The sequence below is a fragment of the Gilbertella persicaria genome, assembly GCF_025201335.1.
Source record: "Gilbertella persicaria strain CBS 190.32 chromosome Unknown B0P05scaffold_8, whole genome shotgun sequence".
Classification (NCBI taxonomy): Eukaryota; Fungi; Mucoromycota; class Mucoromycetes; order Mucorales; family Choanephoraceae; genus Gilbertella; species Gilbertella persicaria.
In genome coordinates this window covers 261,957-279,531 of record NW_026251969.1, presented here as the reverse complement: position 1 = coordinate 279,531, position 17,575 = coordinate 261,957, and the positions used below count along the sequence as shown (strand labels likewise).

The 17,575-nt window shown below is 37.5% G+C and overlaps 4 protein-coding genes across 4 annotated transcripts; 2 read left to right on the top strand and 2 right to left on the bottom strand.

Moving 5' to 3' along the window:
• Window positions 1-8,185: 8,185 nt before the first annotated feature.
• On the top strand, window positions 8,186-8,878 carry B0P05DRAFT_454088 (uncharacterized protein; the record flags this gene model as incomplete). Its single annotated transcript, XM_051573919.1, has 2 exons — window positions 8,186-8,466; window positions 8,821-8,878. Coding segments are annotated over 2 exons (339 nt in total), but the record flags the coding sequence as incomplete, so codon positions are not given.
• A 4,645-nt stretch (window positions 8,879-13,523) lies between these two features.
• On the top strand, window positions 13,524-15,786 carry B0P05DRAFT_530835 (uncharacterized protein). Its single transcript, XM_051576904.1, has 5 exons — window positions 13,524-13,650; window positions 13,720-13,838; window positions 13,892-14,278; window positions 14,335-15,500; window positions 15,552-15,786. Exons 1-5 carry the CDS (start codon window positions 13,589-13,591, stop codon window positions 15,729-15,731), a joined length of 1,914 nt encoding a protein of 637 aa, XP_051437568.1. The 5' UTR covers window positions 13,524-13,588; the 3' UTR covers window positions 15,732-15,786.
• B0P05DRAFT_530833 (DUF1077-domain-containing protein) lies at window positions 15,787-16,576 on the bottom strand. Its single transcript, XM_051576903.1, has 5 exons — window positions 16,478-16,576; window positions 16,370-16,433; window positions 16,250-16,312; window positions 16,050-16,203; window positions 15,787-16,006 (listed from the first exon to the last, which is right to left on the bottom strand). Exons 1-5 carry the CDS (start codon window positions 16,522-16,524, stop codon window positions 15,801-15,803), a joined length of 534 nt encoding a protein of 177 aa, XP_051437567.1. The 5' UTR covers window positions 16,525-16,576; the 3' UTR covers window positions 15,787-15,800.
• A 2-nt stretch (window positions 16,577-16,578) lies between these two features.
• Window positions 16,579-17,145, bottom strand: B0P05DRAFT_464825 (uncharacterized protein; the record flags this gene model as incomplete). The annotated part of the gene is made up of 1 exon (XM_051574234.1): window positions 16,579-17,145. The coding sequence occupies one exon, from the start codon at window positions 17,143-17,145 to the stop codon at window positions 16,579-16,581; it is 567 nt and encodes a 188-aa protein (XP_051437566.1).
• Between the last annotated feature and the right edge of the window lie 430 nt (window positions 17,146-17,575).

Sequence of the window (17,575 nt, the reverse complement as noted above, 5' to 3'; positions counted from 1 at the left end):
ATCTGAAGTTTTCGTAAGGCCACGACAATTAAGGGTGGCAATTTGCATAGAGTCTTTAGGCATAGATTATCTTATTGAAAGTCAGGAGAGGTACCTGTTGATCCACCTGTATTATGATTAGGCACCACTCTATGTCTCTCATCGTCATGATTAAATTTGATCTTTTTACGCTCCTGGATAAACCTTTCTAAGTCCAAAGCCTCTTGGGATGGATTATTGCTTGGAATAGTTTGAAGATATTCATCATCATCCTCTCCATCGGAGTCAATGATTTCTACTTTACTATCTCCTTGCTCTTTCATTTCATGATCCATCAATTCATGCTCGACTACTGTAATATCGTTTGAAAGTGTTTGAATAGTCTCGGTTGCCATTTGACTAAGAGGAACGGTAGTCAATGCAGCAAGAGAGACAATTTGCTTAGGCTTCGCACTTTGTGCCAGTTGCTCATTGGGCAGGTTGGATCCTGATCTACTAGTCTTGTCTTTTGTGATCCCAATACGATTATTAGGAGGGTGGCCTGGTCCATGACTACGACGAGGACAATCACGGCTGATATGACCACGCTCATTGCAGTTATAACAACGACGAGTATTAATGAGTTCCATGCAATCTGCTCGACAATGGTCGGATTTTTGACAAAAACGACAAAATTGGGGCATTTCATCCCACGTAAGCAGAAGTTCACGATCAAATTCGGGCCAATCCACTACTCGACCAAGTTGCTCAGGCTCAGACTTGTGAGGATTGTTCAGGTCAAGAACGACGTAGCCCTGGCCGAAAAATACAGCACCGTCCATATGAAATTCCAGATCTAGGACTTCACCAAAATGGGAAAAACGTTTGGTTATTTGCTCGCGGAGAGTTGAAAGATGAATCAAGGGGAGTCGTTCAACCTTAACTCGAGCAATTTTCGCATTCTGGGGCAAGCTGCGGTAACCTTTGATAATATTATTATCTTCCATCTGCAAACCGGTGTTGATCAACTTATTGTATACTTCTGAGTTGGTGTCCCAGCAAGTTTCAATAAAACGTCTCTGCAAATACTTGCGCTCAACAAGTAAAGTGCCAAAGAAATAGTACTCTTCATGGGTATTAAGTGACCCAAGAAACTGCTTAAGGCCATTCACATCACGAATGTTGGTGATATCGATCAATACACTATCTTTCTCTAAACCGACAATATAAGGCGTAATAGTGCCTGAAGAAAGAGTGTTGGTACTAGCATACTTCGACTGGGAAGAACCAGAAGTGCGTGCAGATGAAGCTGTGGCAGCCAATGATGACGACTGGTTAGCAGACACAATAGTTCTAGCCGCTACTTGCGACCAAGTTCTGGGTAAATTATCGTTGTTACGACGCCCTTTGGAGGATGTCATGTTGTGGGTTGGCTTGTTAGGCGAAAGAACCATATGTGATGTCTTTCTTAGATACGACGATAACACATTTTGTAGCACATTGATTTCGCCTCGGTTTCTTTTTGGTCAAAAATAAGCTGCAAAACTTCACAAAAAAACTATTGTAGACTTTGTAAATATCAGAACTCTTCGATGAGTGTAATGGATTCACCAAAAAAAAAAACATTAGCTTCAGAACAATCAGCTAATTCAAACTCCGTTAAAAGTTATGCCGACATGGCAAGTATGCCATTTGTGTACTCAAAAATTATTTTTAGAGAAAAAAGTAGAAACCATTATTCTAAAATAAACAAAAATAATTTATGTAATGACAAAAAGCAAAAAAAGTAGAAAATTTCTGATTTTCTGGTTTTAAATTAAAAAAAAAAGCCAATTTTTCAATTTTTCTGTTTTGAATAAATAAACGTGTCTACCGGATAGTGATTTCAGTGTTTTGGCTTAAATAAGAGATTTACTGGTTGGTAGACTCGTTTTCTGTCTCAAAACAGAAAAATTGAAAAACAAGCTTTTTCTAAAATTTTAAGCAGAAAAATTAGAAATTTTTTATTTTTTTGTCATTGCAGAAAATGTTTTTGATTTGTTTTAGAGCAATTGTTTTAATTTTAAAATGATGTTTTTTATTATTTCTCAGAAAATATTTTTTTAGTATACAAATGGCATACTTGTAATTTCGGCATAACTGCCAATATTTTTCTTATTTTTGAAAATGCTCTTTTTTTTTTTGTAAGTCCAACACATTGATCACGAAGGCCTTGGGTATACGAGTCTTTCTATTACACTTCGAGCCTTGTGATCTTTGTTGTTATCTTTCTTTTATTGGTTAAATTCGAACTTGTACTATTTAAAATATATACAAAATAAAATAAAACTAAACTATGTATCTTTATCTTCTTTGGTGAGAAATATTTAATTGAAGAAAGACACGGGAAGAGGGGGGTGGAAACAACAAAGATCACAAGGCTCGAAGTGATCTTTGTCGTGCATTCAGAGTTAAAACCTTGGTAAAATCCGTAGATGTAGTAACCGAAATGCGGTAAAACTGTTCAAAGAGTTCCTTGGAGGACCAGTTACCATGGACAACAATATCATCGACAGCGATACCAGATTGAGCAGCCAGTGTGGATCCTAATGCTCGAGCTTTAGGAATGGGATTACCCATAGGTCTTGTAACAAATCGCATGATTGATTGAACATGCTTAGAAATACGTTCATGGCCCATAGCAATAGAGTGATTCTTGATTTTTCGAAAAAAGGCGTTGATGAGAATTTCTGGAAAAAATTGGATGAGGTGTAGATGCCACCGAGTAAGCCGCCCTAAGTAAATATGACTTGTATGCTTGTACAGGACATAAGAGAGGATTGTCCTGTGGATGAATTGTAATTGCTTTGGTGATGCGAGAACCGGCGCGTTTCTCCTTTGGTGCCACGACTACCAGTTTGAGAATATTATTGTCGGAAACGTAGCATTGATTGAGATCGATGCGTTCAACATTCGAAGGACGAAGAAAGCCAACCATAGAAAGCAGCCATGCGGTCTTGCGGTAAGAAGGTCAATAGGCATTTTGTCATTAGTATTCAAGGACAGCAAGTGTGTGATTACAGGCGTTATGTCATACTCCCAAGATTTGAGAGGTAAAACGTTGATTGCTTTGAGGTTCTTGTAGAATTGTTGAAATTCGTCGGTTTGACGAATAGTTTGCTGATCGGTAGTTGAGTACAGCTGAAGAATCAAAGATATGTAGGTGAGTGTAGTCGAGACCTTCCATTTCTTAATGACCTTTTGTTCAGCAAGGAAATTCAGGATAGGAAACACTGAAGGTGTTTTAATACCAATATCATGCTCATGACAACAGTCTATATATGAGTTTTGTATGTAAGCGTAATGTCTTGAAGAATTTACTATCACGTAGGCCGACTTGGAAAGGCGGAGGCGCTTTAAACTATGTTCCATGCTAGTAGAGTTCATTCCTTGTTCTTCTTCAAGATGAGTGGCTCTTGATCGCTTGTGTCCTGCGTCGTAACCTGACGGAGTCTCGGTAGGAAGGTTGCTAGTTGTAATGCTAGAAGATACCAGGGTGCCGTTGGCCAGTTCAGCGTGATAAGTGTGGCAGGACGTCGATGTTGAAGGAGAGTTTTCAACGTTGGTAAGATAAGGCTCCATGGTGGAGCTAGATACAGGCGACCCGGAAGATGATGTCATGGCCGACTGGAGGCATTTGCCCACAGAGCTTGAGGTTGGTAGTTCCATGATACGAAGTGCGGGAAATGGTGACGCTTTGCTGAGAAAAAGAGATCGATATGGTGGGGCCCCACATTTGATTGAGATAATTGAATGTTTTCGCCGGAATCGACCATTCTGTTTGAGATTGAAGAGCTCGTGACGGAGCATTTGCTGGATTCATCTTGGATGGGACGTATAACGTCGACAGCTGCATATGATTCCGGAAGCAATAGGTCCGAATGTCGAGAGTTATTTGATTCGATTTTTCTGTACAAGCATACAAGTCATATTTACTTAGGGCGGCTTACTCGGTGGCATCTACACCTCATCCAATTTTTTCCAGAAATTCTCATCAACGCCTTTTTTCGAAAAATCAAGAATCACTCTATTGCTATGGGCCATGAACGTATTTCTAAGCATGTTCAATCAATCATGCGATTTGTTACAAGACCTATGGGTAATCCCATTCCTAAAGCTCGAGCATTAGGATCCACACTGGCTGCTCAATCTGGTATCGCTGTCGATGATATTGTTGTCCATGGTAACTGGTCCTCCAAGGAACTCTTTGAACAGTTTTACCGCATTTCGGTTACTACATCTACGGATTTTACCAAGGTTTTAACTCTGAATGCACGACAAAGATCACTTCGAGCCTTGTGATCTTTGTTGTTTCCACCCCCCTCTTCCCGTGTCTTTCTTCAATTAAATATTTCTCACCAAAGAAGATAAAGATACATAGTTTAGTTTTATTTTATTTTGTATATATTTTAAATAGTACAAGTTCGAATTTAACCAATAAAAGAAAGATAACAACAAAGATCACAAGGCTCGAAGTGTAATAGAAAGACTCGTATACCCAAGGCCTTCGTGATCAATGTGTTGGACTTACAAAAAAAAAAAGAGCATTTTCAAAAATAAGAAAAATATTGGCAGTTATGCCGAAATTACAAGTATGCCATTTGTATACTAAAAAAATATTTTCTGAGAAATAATAAAAAACATCATTTTAAAATTAAAACAATTGCTCTAAAACAAATCAAAAACATTTTCTGCAATGACAAAAAAATAAAAAATTTCTAATTTTTCTGCTTAAAATTTTAGAAAAAGCTTGTTTTTCAATTTTTCTGTTTTGAGACAGAAAACGAGTCTACCAACCAGTAAATCTCTTATTTAAGCCAAAACACTGAAATCACTATCCGGTAGACACGTTTATTTATTCAAAACAGAAAAATTGAAAAATTGGCTTTTTTTTTTTAATTTAAAACCAGAAAATCAGAAATTTTCTACTTTTTTTGCTTTTTGTCATTACATAAATTATTTTTGTTTATTTTAGAATAATGGTTTCTACTTTTTTCTCTAAAAATAATTTTTGAGTACACAAATGGCATACTTGCCATGTCGGCATAACTTTTAACGGAGTTTGAATTAGCTGATTGTTCTGAAGCTAATGTTTTTTTTTTTTGGTGAATCCATTACACTCATCGAAGAGTTCTGATATTTACAAAGTCTACAATAGTTTTTTTGTGAAGTTTTGCAGCTTATTTTTGACCAAAAAGAAACCGAGGCGAAATCAATGTGCTACAAAATGTGTTATCGTCGTATCTAAGAAAGACATCACATATGGTTCTTTCGCCTAACAAGCCAACCCACAACATGACATCCTCCAAAGGGCGTCGTAACAACGATAATTTACCCAGAACTTGGTCGCAAGTAGCGGCTAGAACTATTGTGTCTGCTAACCAGTCGTCATCATTGGCTGCCACAGCTTCATCTGCACGCACTTCTGGTTCTTCCCAGTCGAAGTATGCTAGTACCAACACTCTTTCTTCAGGCACTATTACGCCTTATATTGTCGGTTTAGAGAAAGATAGTGTATTGATCGATATCACCAACATTCGTGATGTGAATGGCCTTAAGCAGTTTCTTGGGTCACTTAATACCCATGAAGAGTACTATTTCTTTGGCACTTTACTTGTTGAGCGCAAGTATTTGCAGAGACGTTTTATTGAAACTTGCTGGGACACCAACTCAGAAGTATACAATAAGTTGATCAACACCGGTTTGCAGATGGAAGATAATAATATTATCAAAGGTTACCGCAGCTTGCCCCAGAATGCGAAAATTGCTCGAGTTAAGGTTGAACGACTCCCCTTGATTCATCTTTCAACTCTCCGCGAGCAAATAACCAAACGTTTTTCCCATTTTGGTGAAGTCCTAGATCTGGAATTTCATATGGACGGTGCTGTATTTTTCGGCCAGGGCTACGTCGTTCTTGACCTGAACAATCCTCACAAGTCTGAGCCTGAGCAACTTGGTCGAGTAGTGGATTGGCCCGAATTTGATCGTGAACTTCTGCTTACGTGGGATGAAATGCCCCAATTTTGTCGTTTTTGTCAAAAATCCGACCATTGTCGAGCAGATTGCATGGAACTCATTAATACTCGTCGTTGTTATAACTGCAATGAGCGTGGTCATATCAGCCGTGATTGTCCTCGTCGTAGTCATGGACCAGGCCACCCTCCTAATAATCGTATTGGGATCACAAAAGACAAGACTAGTAGATCAGGATCCAACCTGCCCAATGAGCAACTGGCACAAAGTGCGAAGCCTAAGCAAATTGTCTCTCTTGCTGCATTGACTACCGTTCCTCTTAGTCAAATGGCAACCGAGACTATTCAAACACTTTCAAACGATATTACAGTAGTCGAGCATGAATTGATGGATCATGAAATGAAAGAGCAAGGAGATAGTAAAGTAGAAATCATTGACTCCGATGGAGAGGATGATGATGAATATCTTCAAACTATTCCAAGCAATAATCCATCCCAAGAGGCTTTGGACTTAGAAAGGTTTATCCAGGAGCGTAAAAAGATCAAATTTAATCATGACGATGAGAGACATAGAGTGGTGCCTAATCATAATACAGGTGGATCAACAGGTACCTCTCCTGACTTTCAATAAGATAATCTATGCCTAAAGACTCTATGCAAATTGCCACCCTTAATTGTCGTGGCCTTACGAAAACTTCAGATCCTTACAAACAGTCCTTATTCATCCGCTTTCTACGTTCAACTAAATATGACATTCTATGCTTACAAGAAACACACGCATCTACACTTAATATGCAGAAACAGTTCAATCTCAAGTTCCAGACTAAATCTAGTCTTTGGACAGAACACTGTGGCATTGTTTCCTTAAAATCTCACTACAAAATTACAGTACATCCCACCATCAATTCTACCAATGGCCGCTTTCTCTTAGCGTCTATCGCTCATGCCTCTGAACCCTCCATTCCTTTTATGTATATCCTCAATATTTATGCTCCTGCTTATCGTAGTAGTCGATCCACATTCTTTCGCACATTATCTTCCAATCAACCATTAATGTCACATTTACGGTCAACGTCTTTGCCTATTATTATTGCTGGCGATTTCAACTATGACATTTACCGTAAATTCAACATTGATACGTGCTGGAATGATCTACTTCTTACTTCATTCCAAGATTGTTTTCAAAGTGATCCTCTTCCTACATTCGTCAGTACCACTGGTAGTCGCACACATAGGGGACTAAATAATAACTATTAAATATGAGATATTCTTTTGATTAATCTTTTTTTAATAACAATGCATACTTTTAATGTTAAAATTGAATTTAAGTATTCTAAGAAATATGAATGATATTATGTTATATAAAAATATAAAAAAAGTATGCAAATTTAGAATATAGGACCTGGAAATGTCACAAAACTTTCTTATTTATTATACAATGATTATTTTATATACCTGATATACTTGGATATACTATTATGAGTATGAATAAATATATATTTGTTATGAGAAAGCTATCACAATTTGTTTCGTGATTCAAAACTGAATAAATAGTATATAATAAAAACATGGATCAATATATCACTAGTTTAAGCGATGATGATGTTAATAAATATAAATCACTATTACAAGAAGAAATTGATAAACTTATATTAAATGAATGGAGCTTTTTAAACGAAAATTGGAAGGAAAAATGTAATGATTTCAAACATAGAACAGAAATAAAAAGTATAAAAGAAATAGATGAAATAAAAAAAGAATTATTAAATAAATTAGGATTTACAGCTGTATTTTTCTTTTTGACAAAATTATATACTCATAAAGAATATCCTGCACCATATCTTGAAGTAGAAAAGGGCTTATATTTAATCTATCACTTGGTATCTGGTATAACTAGCAAAAATATTAAAAGAAATCTACCATACTCATCATTTTATACCTTTTATAAAAATTTTTGGATTGAAAATTATAACAATTTAAATAAATATGTAGACATTTGTTTACAAAGTATGTTTTCAAATATTAAGATAAGAGTTTATTCAGCTAAAACTAAGAACCCTATAAACTTTAAAAATATTACTTTAATATTAGATGGACACGATAGTACCATTGATTATTCAAAACCAGACGTATCACAACAAAAGAGATGGTCATATAAATTAAAAACAGCAGGATTAAGAACGCAAGTTTTATCTGATATAAACAATATGGTAATAAATGTGTCAAAAAGTGAATTGTGTGGTATAAGTAGTGATGGTGGGATGTTTTTGAATATGAAACTATATAATAAAATAGATAAAAGAGATGTTATTGCAGTAGATGGTGGTTATTCTCTATTTATCAAACAGTTTGAAGATTTATGTAAAAATAAAAATATATTATTAAACGATGATAATTTCTTTTATCCTATTAGAAAAGAACCAGATATAGATATGAACGTACAAGAAAAGCATTTCAATGATGTGTTTGGAAGCTTTAGGTCTATAATAGAAAATCAGTTTAGTGAATTACATAATAAATATAAGAGATTTAGTAACAATAATGCAACTTTAAAGACAGACGATTTTAAATATGTAAATTTACAATTAAAGGTAGCATTTCTATTAAAAAATATAAAAGTATTTACTGAAACATTTAATATAATAACTCAAGAACATCACAAACTATGGATGTCACGTGATTTTGATTTTCCTACAAAATATAAGTTAGTAGATATAGTATTAAATAATGAAATTAATCAAATGGATAAAATAAAAAGAATGACTGAAATCCAAAACGATTTTTCTGATTTAAATATGAATGGTGATGATATGGTAGTGGATGATGTAGAGCAAGAAGAAATTACAAATAGTGATGAAGCTGTCGACTTTCCACAATATAATAATATAAATAAAAAGAAAAGAAAGAAAGGTAAAAGTGAAAGAAAAGTTAATATTAATCTAATACGAGAAATAACTAAAGATAATCAATTCTATGAGATAGAAAATATAATAAAACATAAAATAAGTGAAAGCAATGATTATATTTTTCTTGTTAAATGGAAAGGATATGGAAGCAAGGATAATTCTTGGGTAAATGAAAAAGATTTTAGCTCCGAAGATTTGATAAAAGACTACTTCATTAAACAAAATATAAAATATTAATATAAAGGAAAAGTTTAAAAATAAAAATAATCAAGTACACAAATTTATATAAAATTATTATTATACCATATGTTTAGATAGTTGATATGAAACAATTCATAATGATTGATCCTCATATTGACTATATATTTTGCACTCTACCTCATGCTGACAATGTAATTTCTATGACTCAAAATTTTGTCAACTACAGTTGGACTGACCATGCCTTTCTTTCTATCAACTATCAACTGGTACACACTCCAGCTGGACCTGGTCCTTGGAAAGGTAATCCTAATCTTGCTCGACTATCTGCATATAGAAAAGGTTTGACAACACATATTGAGCAATACATGGATAACATCAACCGTTTGGATCCTGATTGCCCTTCAGTTCAAACTATTTGGGATGAATTGAAAGAACAAGTTAAAGTTTTTACTCGATCCTTCCAGATCGAGCGTAACAACTGGCGACCCAAATCTCTGAAAAAGCTTCAATCCAAACGCAACAAAATTTTACGAAATCATAAAAATACATCTATTCTATCATCTCTTTTGCCAAAGGTTGAAAAAATGATTACTATTTTGCAGGATAAATCTGCCGAAATAGAACATCTCAAAGCAGGCAAATTTTGGCGAGAAAAAGGTGAACGATCTCCTGGTCTTCTCAAAAAACTTGCACAAGGTAGGTCTACACAGCGAACAATACCAAAGCTCTTTGATCCCAATTCTAGGCGATTGGTTACTAATACAGAAGGGAAAACAAAGATAATGGTTGCCTTCTATAAGGCGCTATATCGTCCTGACAAGATCCAATCCTCTGATGTCAATACGCTTTTACAACGTACCAACAGCCAACGACTTACTAAAGAGCAAGCATCTACCCTTGAAAGTCCTATCACTTGGCTGGAGATATCGAAAGCAAGTAGACGCTCACCTCGTCAGAGTAGTCCTGGTAGCGATGGTTTGCCATATAAAATTCTAGGTATTCTACTTCGTGTTCCTTGTTTAAGGCAGCTGGTTCTACAAGTATACAATGATGCCTTAGCTCATTCTTTATTACCAAGGTCATGGCTGCTATCACTTATGACTCTTTTGCCTAAGAAAGGTGATCTAACGCGGGTAGAGAACTATTGTCCTATCCAATTGGTGAATACAGATAACAAGATCTTCACTCGGATAATCAACCACAGGATTATGACAGTAGCTGCTACACTTATCAACAGACATCAGCTAGGCTTTATGCCTGGCAGATATATTGCTGAACATGGATTGCTCACCCAAATGATCATGGAAAATGCAGCAACAAACTATCGCCGACCAGACAAAGATCTTGGCATTCTTTTAGACCAAGAAAAGGCCTATGATCGTGTCAACCTTGACTATCTCAAGCAAGTGTTGTTACACTTTGGTTTTCCAAAGACCCTGGTTGCCAGCACTATTACCTTGTTTAGAGATAATTCCATTTGTATCAACATCAATGGTTGGCTCTCTAAGCAGTTGGTTCCAAAGCGCCGAGGCCTCAAACAAGGTGACCCACTCTCTTGTATTTTGTACAATTTTGCCTTAGGGCCACTTATCCAGTCGATATTGAATGACACTCAATTTTCTGGCTATCGCTTCAAACATAATGATTTTAGTCAAGCTATCACCTTACCTGCTATCAAATTGCTTAGTTATGCTGATGACACTTTAGTTTTTCTTCATAATATCCGTGACCTTCGCAGAATGCAGTTTCACTTGCAGGCCTACAGTAAAGCATCCAATGCCAAGATTAACTACCATAAAGTGCGAGCAATCTCTCTCTCTGGCCACAATCTAGATGATAAATGGCTGACTATTCTACAAGCCATTGACATTCCCAAGATATGGTGCCGTACAGATGCTGAACCCATTATCTATTTAGGTTTTCCCCTTATCCAATCCTTGGACCAGCGCGCTCACTTTTTTTCGCCCCTCACTCGATCACTGACTCAACTGGCGGATATTCATGCCTCACGCAATCTTTCTGTTGTTGGTAGAACTACAGTTGCCAGTTCGCTTTTATTGTCTAAATGCTGGTATATTTTGCGGGTAATCCCTACCACTCAAGCAATCCTTAATACCATTCGAACTGTCATTACTTCTTTTGTCAACCGGCAAATCTTTCCTCGCATTAGCTGGCAAACGATGACTGCACCAAAGTGACATGGTGGCCTTGGCATTCTTGGCTTGTTTTCTCAGCAGAAATCACTGTATTACCATTGGCTTCATCCTTTTTTGTGTCCTCAAGCTGAACGTTCTCTGATACAAGTCTTTCTAGCAGCACATACCCGTGCTTTGCTTCAGACTGAACATCTGCTCTTGGGTCTGCTCTTTCCTCGTTCTCGCCCAGGCCAACTCAGGCAATTGGCAAGTAACACTGTCACAATGTGCTGCCAGACAATGGATGCTATTCCTAGGAAACAGTACTCATACATGCCAAACCCTATCGAATGCCTTTTACTGCCATTACGCTCAATTGTTTTGCCATCTGACACCTTTGACTTGCCTCTCAAGCTACGCACAGTAGCAGTTTCCTATCTATATGAGTACCATCCGCAGGGTCACTATTTGGCACCAATACCAGTTTCTTCCTTTCCCCTGGATATCCGTCGTAGTGTCAGAAAATATATTCAAGCAGTGAATCAAAATCATTGTCAACTGGAGCCATTCTTTGGTCAATGTCTTGTTCGTACTTCATTATACTTATACAATCCTGCGCATATTCCTGCAATCCAGCGGTCTTTTGGTTTCTTTTCTTTTGTGCGTATGTTAAAACTGCCTTTTGACAATGAAGATTTCATTGCCCTCAAAAATGGTGACTATACTTTTCGTAAGGTCATCACACAAGCTGCCTTGTCTGATATTATTGCTCGGCAAGAAGTTTCTTCTGCTGCTTGGAAGTACTTTTGGTGTATACCTATCACAACATTGTAGAGAAATGTGATGTATCGATTTCTGACTCACAAGATTCCCACTCGCTTACTTCTATCCAAGGTTTTTCCTGCTCGCTTCCCTACTGCTACCTGTATTTTGTGTGGTGATCAGGAGACTGTGTACCATTTCTTCTTTCGCTGCCCCCAAAAATTTCCGTTCTGGAATGCCTTGATCAGGGAATTTCTATGGCCAGGCACCTCTCTGGATCTAGTTTCTGATGCACTTGCATCTTTCAATTTTTTCGGATTCGGTCTCAAACCAACTGTCCTCTTTCAGTAGCCATGGTAACCTTGATCGGTCTCTCTGAAATCTGGAAGGCCCATTGGGCTCATACCATGCAGAACCAACCATTCCATTATCTCTCTGTTTTTCATAGCACTCGCTATCAAATCAAGCGTATAGCTGCTGAAAATGACCTTTCATCTTGAGAGGTCTTTTCTCGCAGTAGCTGCTCTTTTTTTTCTTGATTTCTTTGTACTTTTGATATTGTAGTATCCTTTTTGTTTCTCTTAATCCTCTTATAATAAATAATTGTCGAGCACCTCTTTTAGTGGGTCCCTCTCGAGACCACTAATACGTACAGCAAATAAAAAATAATTAAAAGAAAATCGAGCTTTTGCTGAGAACAGTCTAAAGACGCAGTTGTATGGCTTTGGCGTAGTGACAAAAGTTGTAAATCTTTTTATCTTAAATCTGCTGATATAAAGAGCACAGCAACTTTGCTGCTAAAATATTGAGCAAATAGGCAAAAATACCCATAGGGTTTCTTGCCCATATCTCATCAGTTCTGTAGTACAACTGTTAAACAAACACATTCACCAAAAAAAAAACTATAGCCTCCGACGCACATTTTGAGTATTTAAGCTTGTCGATAGCTCTATTATTTGTCTTGTAGTGTCAAAAAGAAGACCCAGAGTTGTCAAAATAAAGATTATGATGAATAGTACCCTTTGGATTTGAAGTCAAAATGACCATTTTTTTACATGTCGCCTTTTTTTCGGTCCAAATCAACCCCAAAGGCACAATGGATGTTAACAGGCATGGTTTGTAGGTATTTTGAGCATTTATACGGGTGTGAACAGGCTTTTTGATACCTCAATATGCCTAACAAAAAGGCTGAGAGTAGTCTTTTTCATTATTGAAGCATTGATTTACCCAATGTCTCTGTTACCTGAGTAAGTAATGTCTTGTTAAATCCCTTATCATAAAGACACTTGATCCGCCTATATTCAAAGAAAGAAGAATTGCCCCTTTTTTTCTTGCAGTAACGCCAACATAATAAGAAAACTAGCTTTCACTTTATCTAGCACATGAAAGGTAGCCTTTGGGACCTACATGAAGCATATCACCCTCTATATTCACAGCACCAATGGAATGACATCGAAACGCTCCCTTATCATGCTGAACCAACACTGTGCTTTGTTGAAAACAAAGTCACAATGACGTTTCAATTTTTTTTAAAGCTACTATGAAATAGTGTGGGTTAAAAAATTTCTTTCTTTTTTTTTTTGCTTTGCTTTGCTTTGGCACAACAACACAAGTAATGGCAAATAATCAGTTACCTGCAGATTTGGAAGACTTTGTTAGCAAGGAAGTGGCTTCGCTGTAAGTTGAGAAACAATCAAAACCCATATCGACTGACGTGTGTGTGTGTGTGTGTGCTTTTTTTAAAAGTTGTGATGCCGATCCTGCAGTGTTAGCACAGTACATTATTGCCCTTATAGGAAACGAAGAAAGAAATGACGCACTCAAGGCCAATCTTCAAAGCCAACTGAACGAATTCTTTGATGACCGTAAGTTCCTACACTTCAAAAAACGCGCGTGTGTGGATAACACCAGTCTTTAGAAACCATTCCTTTTATTGACCGTTTGTTTGCCAAGATAAACAACAGCACAAAGAAATCAGGCGAAGAACGTTTCAGAGGCGACTATTCTGATGAGGAAGATGACGGTGACCGTAACTTTAAACATAGACGCCAACGATCTGATTCTCGAGATGAAGAACATGAACGTAGCTATAAACGCCGTTCGGACGATTATGAGCATAATGGCAGTCATCATCATACCAAATATCAACGTGGCTCAGGTGCTAGTCCAAACAGTATACCCGTGTCTGGCTACAACTCACCTTCTTATGATGCACGCCGAGGACCTAACCATCGAACGGTGCGTGGAGGACGTCCTACCACCGGAGGCCGTGGACAAACTCGACCTCAATGCAGAGATTATAACGGTAAGTGCGAGATCAATGATGGAGGAAGTCATCTCACATATGCTTACGATCTATAGAAAAGGGATTCTGTATGCGAGGTGATTTATGTCCTTATGACCATGGTATGGATCGCATCATTGTGGATGAGGGAGGTGTCCCACCTTTCCCTAATGTTCCTTTTGCCAATGCGTCTGTCGCGATGGGTCGTCCCAAACCTCCTTTCTTTGGTATGTCAGATGCCTATGATCCTGAACGTTCTGGTCTTGTCCCTGGTCATGACATGAACTATGTTCCCGGCCATGACGTCCATGGTGGCATGGTTCATCGTGGACGTGGTCGAGGCGGCAGTGGTGGTGTGGGTCGCGGTGGTTATCAACGCCATCTTCATCAAAACAAAAACCCACAAAACACCACACTGGTAGTTGAAAAGATCCCTGTGGAAAACTGTCAGATCTCTACTGTCAATGACTACTTTGCCAAGTTTGGTACGATCACCAACATCAGTGTACAGCCTCAAGCTCAAAAAGCCATCATTCAATACAGCACACGCGCAGAAGCTGAAAAGGCCTATAGCTCTCCTGATGTTATTTTCGACAATCGATTTGTGAAAGTATATTGGTCTAAAGAAGACACACATGGTGCTGAGTTGCCTGCCACCACACCCACGGCGCCTCCCAAGACAACACCGGCCATCACTGAACCTGATCCAGAACTTGTGGCCAAACGTGCTGCTGAAATTGCTGCTGCTCGAGAAGAAAAGCAAAAGAAACATCAAGAACACATGAAGCATATTTTAGAACTCCAAAAGAAACGCGAAACTCAATTACAACAACAGATTGATGAACAAAAGCGATTATTAGCCAAACTAACAGACAGTGCCAACATGTCTACTGCTGAAAAAGCCGAACTTCTGAAAGCACTCAAAAAGATTCAAAGCGACATTGATATTTCTAAACAAGCAGCTGCTCATGCTGAACAAGATGCTAAGGAAGCGCCTGCTGAAACAACAGAAGATCTCAAAAAGAAACTGGCTCGTTTAGAAGCAGAGGCTGCTCATCTTGGTATTCATACAGCGGGTGGTTTCCGTGGTGGTCGTGGAGGATATTACGGTAGAGGAAGAGGAAGTTGGCCTCGTATGCGAGGTGGTATGACAAGAATGACATTGGATAACAGACCTACCAAGATTCATATCACAAGTATTCCTGAAGCATCTACCGAGACAGAATTGCGTCAACATTTTGAGGTAAGTCATGTTAACAAAAGCATCATTGTATTGATCCCTTTATCATTCTAGCAATTTGGTCATGTGACTCTATTTGAACAAAAAGAAAACGAAGCTGATGTTCAATACAGCCAACGTTTTGAAGCTGAAAAGGCCATGTCTCTTGGTCCTAACTATCCAAAAGGATCTCTTGAACTTGCATGGTCTACAAATTTAACAGAATCAAATCAAACAACAACAGAAGAATCATAAAACTAGACATCACCCTTTCTCTCTTTTGTAAATAAAAAAAAATAATAAAAAAAAAGGATTTTCTTTCATTTAAGGTGTAAATTCAACCATGTCTTTGGGTGGAATAAATGCAAGCCAATCTGAAGTGGTATTAGGCAATAATCCCATGGCATTGACCTTATAGACACCCAATAAGATAGTAACAAAGTGAAGACCAATAAATGTCAGTTTGGGTAAAAGTAAATCAGCACCAGGTTTTGAGCGTGCTTCGCCTGTGGTTTCAAAACGACTAAAGGCTATGGATGATGTCAACCAATGCATCTGTGGATATGGACTTACTTTGTTGTACCGTCATCATAGCTTTGATAGGGTTAAAGAAAAGCATGACAGTGACCATAACAGTAAAGATTTGAAGACTAGTACCTGACATGTAGATCATGATGGCATTCATAGGTATACTTTTAGCAGGTCCCATAGCCACATCCCATGCTCGCTATGTTTATCATCAGCCTATACATAAACCACATGTCTTTTCTTACTTTGACTTTAAGAGCTACTTGTTGATCATCTTTATCGTGTGGGCTCAATGGACGTTGTGATTTCTATTATGATGAATACATGCATCATACTCTGCCTTTATTTTATTTTATTTTTTTTACCTCATTTTTTGTATATTTCTTTAAAGCAGATGGTTCAAATCCAACAGGATCAGATACTTTAGAACTAACCAAGGTCAATAGAGAAAACAAAAGCGTGTTTTTTTTTACCTATTCAACGTTTGAAGTGATGCGTAATCTATAGACCAGTTTGACATGGTTTTTTTTTTTAAAAAAAAAAAGAGTTTATTATTATTTAAAAAAAAAAAAAATTAATAAAATCCTTGAGCATAAGCAAGACCAACAATGGCCAATCCAAGTGCATAAAAGGTAAGCGAATACAACAATCGAAGATAACGATGTTCAACAGACACTTCAAGCACAAAATAAACAAAGGCAAAGGCAACAAACAGCCAAGCAATAATCATGACAGCACGGGTAGAAGCACGGGCAAAAGAGTTGAGTGTCAAGACAGACAATAACATAATCACCAAGTCTCTTAGCATATCATGAGCACGGTTTAAACGATTAAAGACCTTGACAGACCAAGCAGGAGCAGGCAAGAATCCCTTTTTATGATCTGTAGTAGTATTAGCAGTAGCAGCAGTTTCTGGATCGGCAGTACTGTTTAAAGCAGGATCATGACTTATTTGATGTGTATTGGATTGTACGTTATGTGCATGAGTAGATGAATCACCACCAAAAGCATTACGAACAAACCAAGTAAGACCCCAAAAGACCCACAGTGTCATAAAGGCAATCCATGTCGCACGAACATGCCAATCTGTCAAAAAGGGTTGAATAGGCAGAACATCTTGAACAATATCAGTAAATTCCATTGTGATAACAAAGAAAAGAAAGAAAAAAGTAGCAGTAGTGGTGGTGGTGGTGGTGCTATGGATGGGTTTATAAAGCATAACATAAAGTAGGGTTTTATTTGATGACTCGGTGAATTCCATTCAAGACAATCAAAGCGCCTTGTTTATGACCTACAGGGTTTTGTTCTGAACAGAATGAAACACCTAAAAAGAGGATTGATTAATCAAACACTGTTTAAACAGACTTACAATGAAGACATCCATCTTGACAATCACAGCCTTGTATGGACTGAATACTCTTGTTTATCAAACTATCCAAAGAACCATACACTTGTCTTGTTACTGTATTACTGGATGTGTCATACAGCATGATACGCTGTGTATGTTTGCATTCCATCTTTACACCTTTGAACTGAAGTAATAAAGCATGGCCTACAAAAGAAGATCAGTG

Coding starts and splice junctions, on each gene's coding strand:
- B0P05DRAFT_530835 (XM_051576904.1), top strand. CDS start 13,589: ATGGCAAATAATCAGTTACCTGCAGATTTGGAAGACTTTGTTAGCAAG. Junction 13,651..13,719: donor AGCAAGGAAGTGGCTTCGCT/GTAAGTTGAGAA, acceptor TTTTTTTAAAAG/TTGTGATGCCGATCCTGCAG. Junction 14,279..14,334: donor TCAATGCAGAGATTATAACG/GTAAGTGCGAGA, acceptor TACGATCTATAG/AAAAGGGATTCTGTATGCGA.
- B0P05DRAFT_530833 (XM_051576903.1), bottom strand. CDS start 16,524: ATGTCAAACTGGTCTATAGATTACGCATCACTTCAAACGTTGAATAG. Junction 16,434..16,477: donor TCACTTCAAACGTTGAATAG/GTAAAAAAAAAC, acceptor GACCTTGGTTAG/TTCTAAAGTATCTGATCCTG. Junction 16,007..16,049: donor TATGATGACGGTACAACAAA/GTAAGTCCATAT, acceptor CATCATCCATAG/CCTTTAGTCGTTTTGAAACC.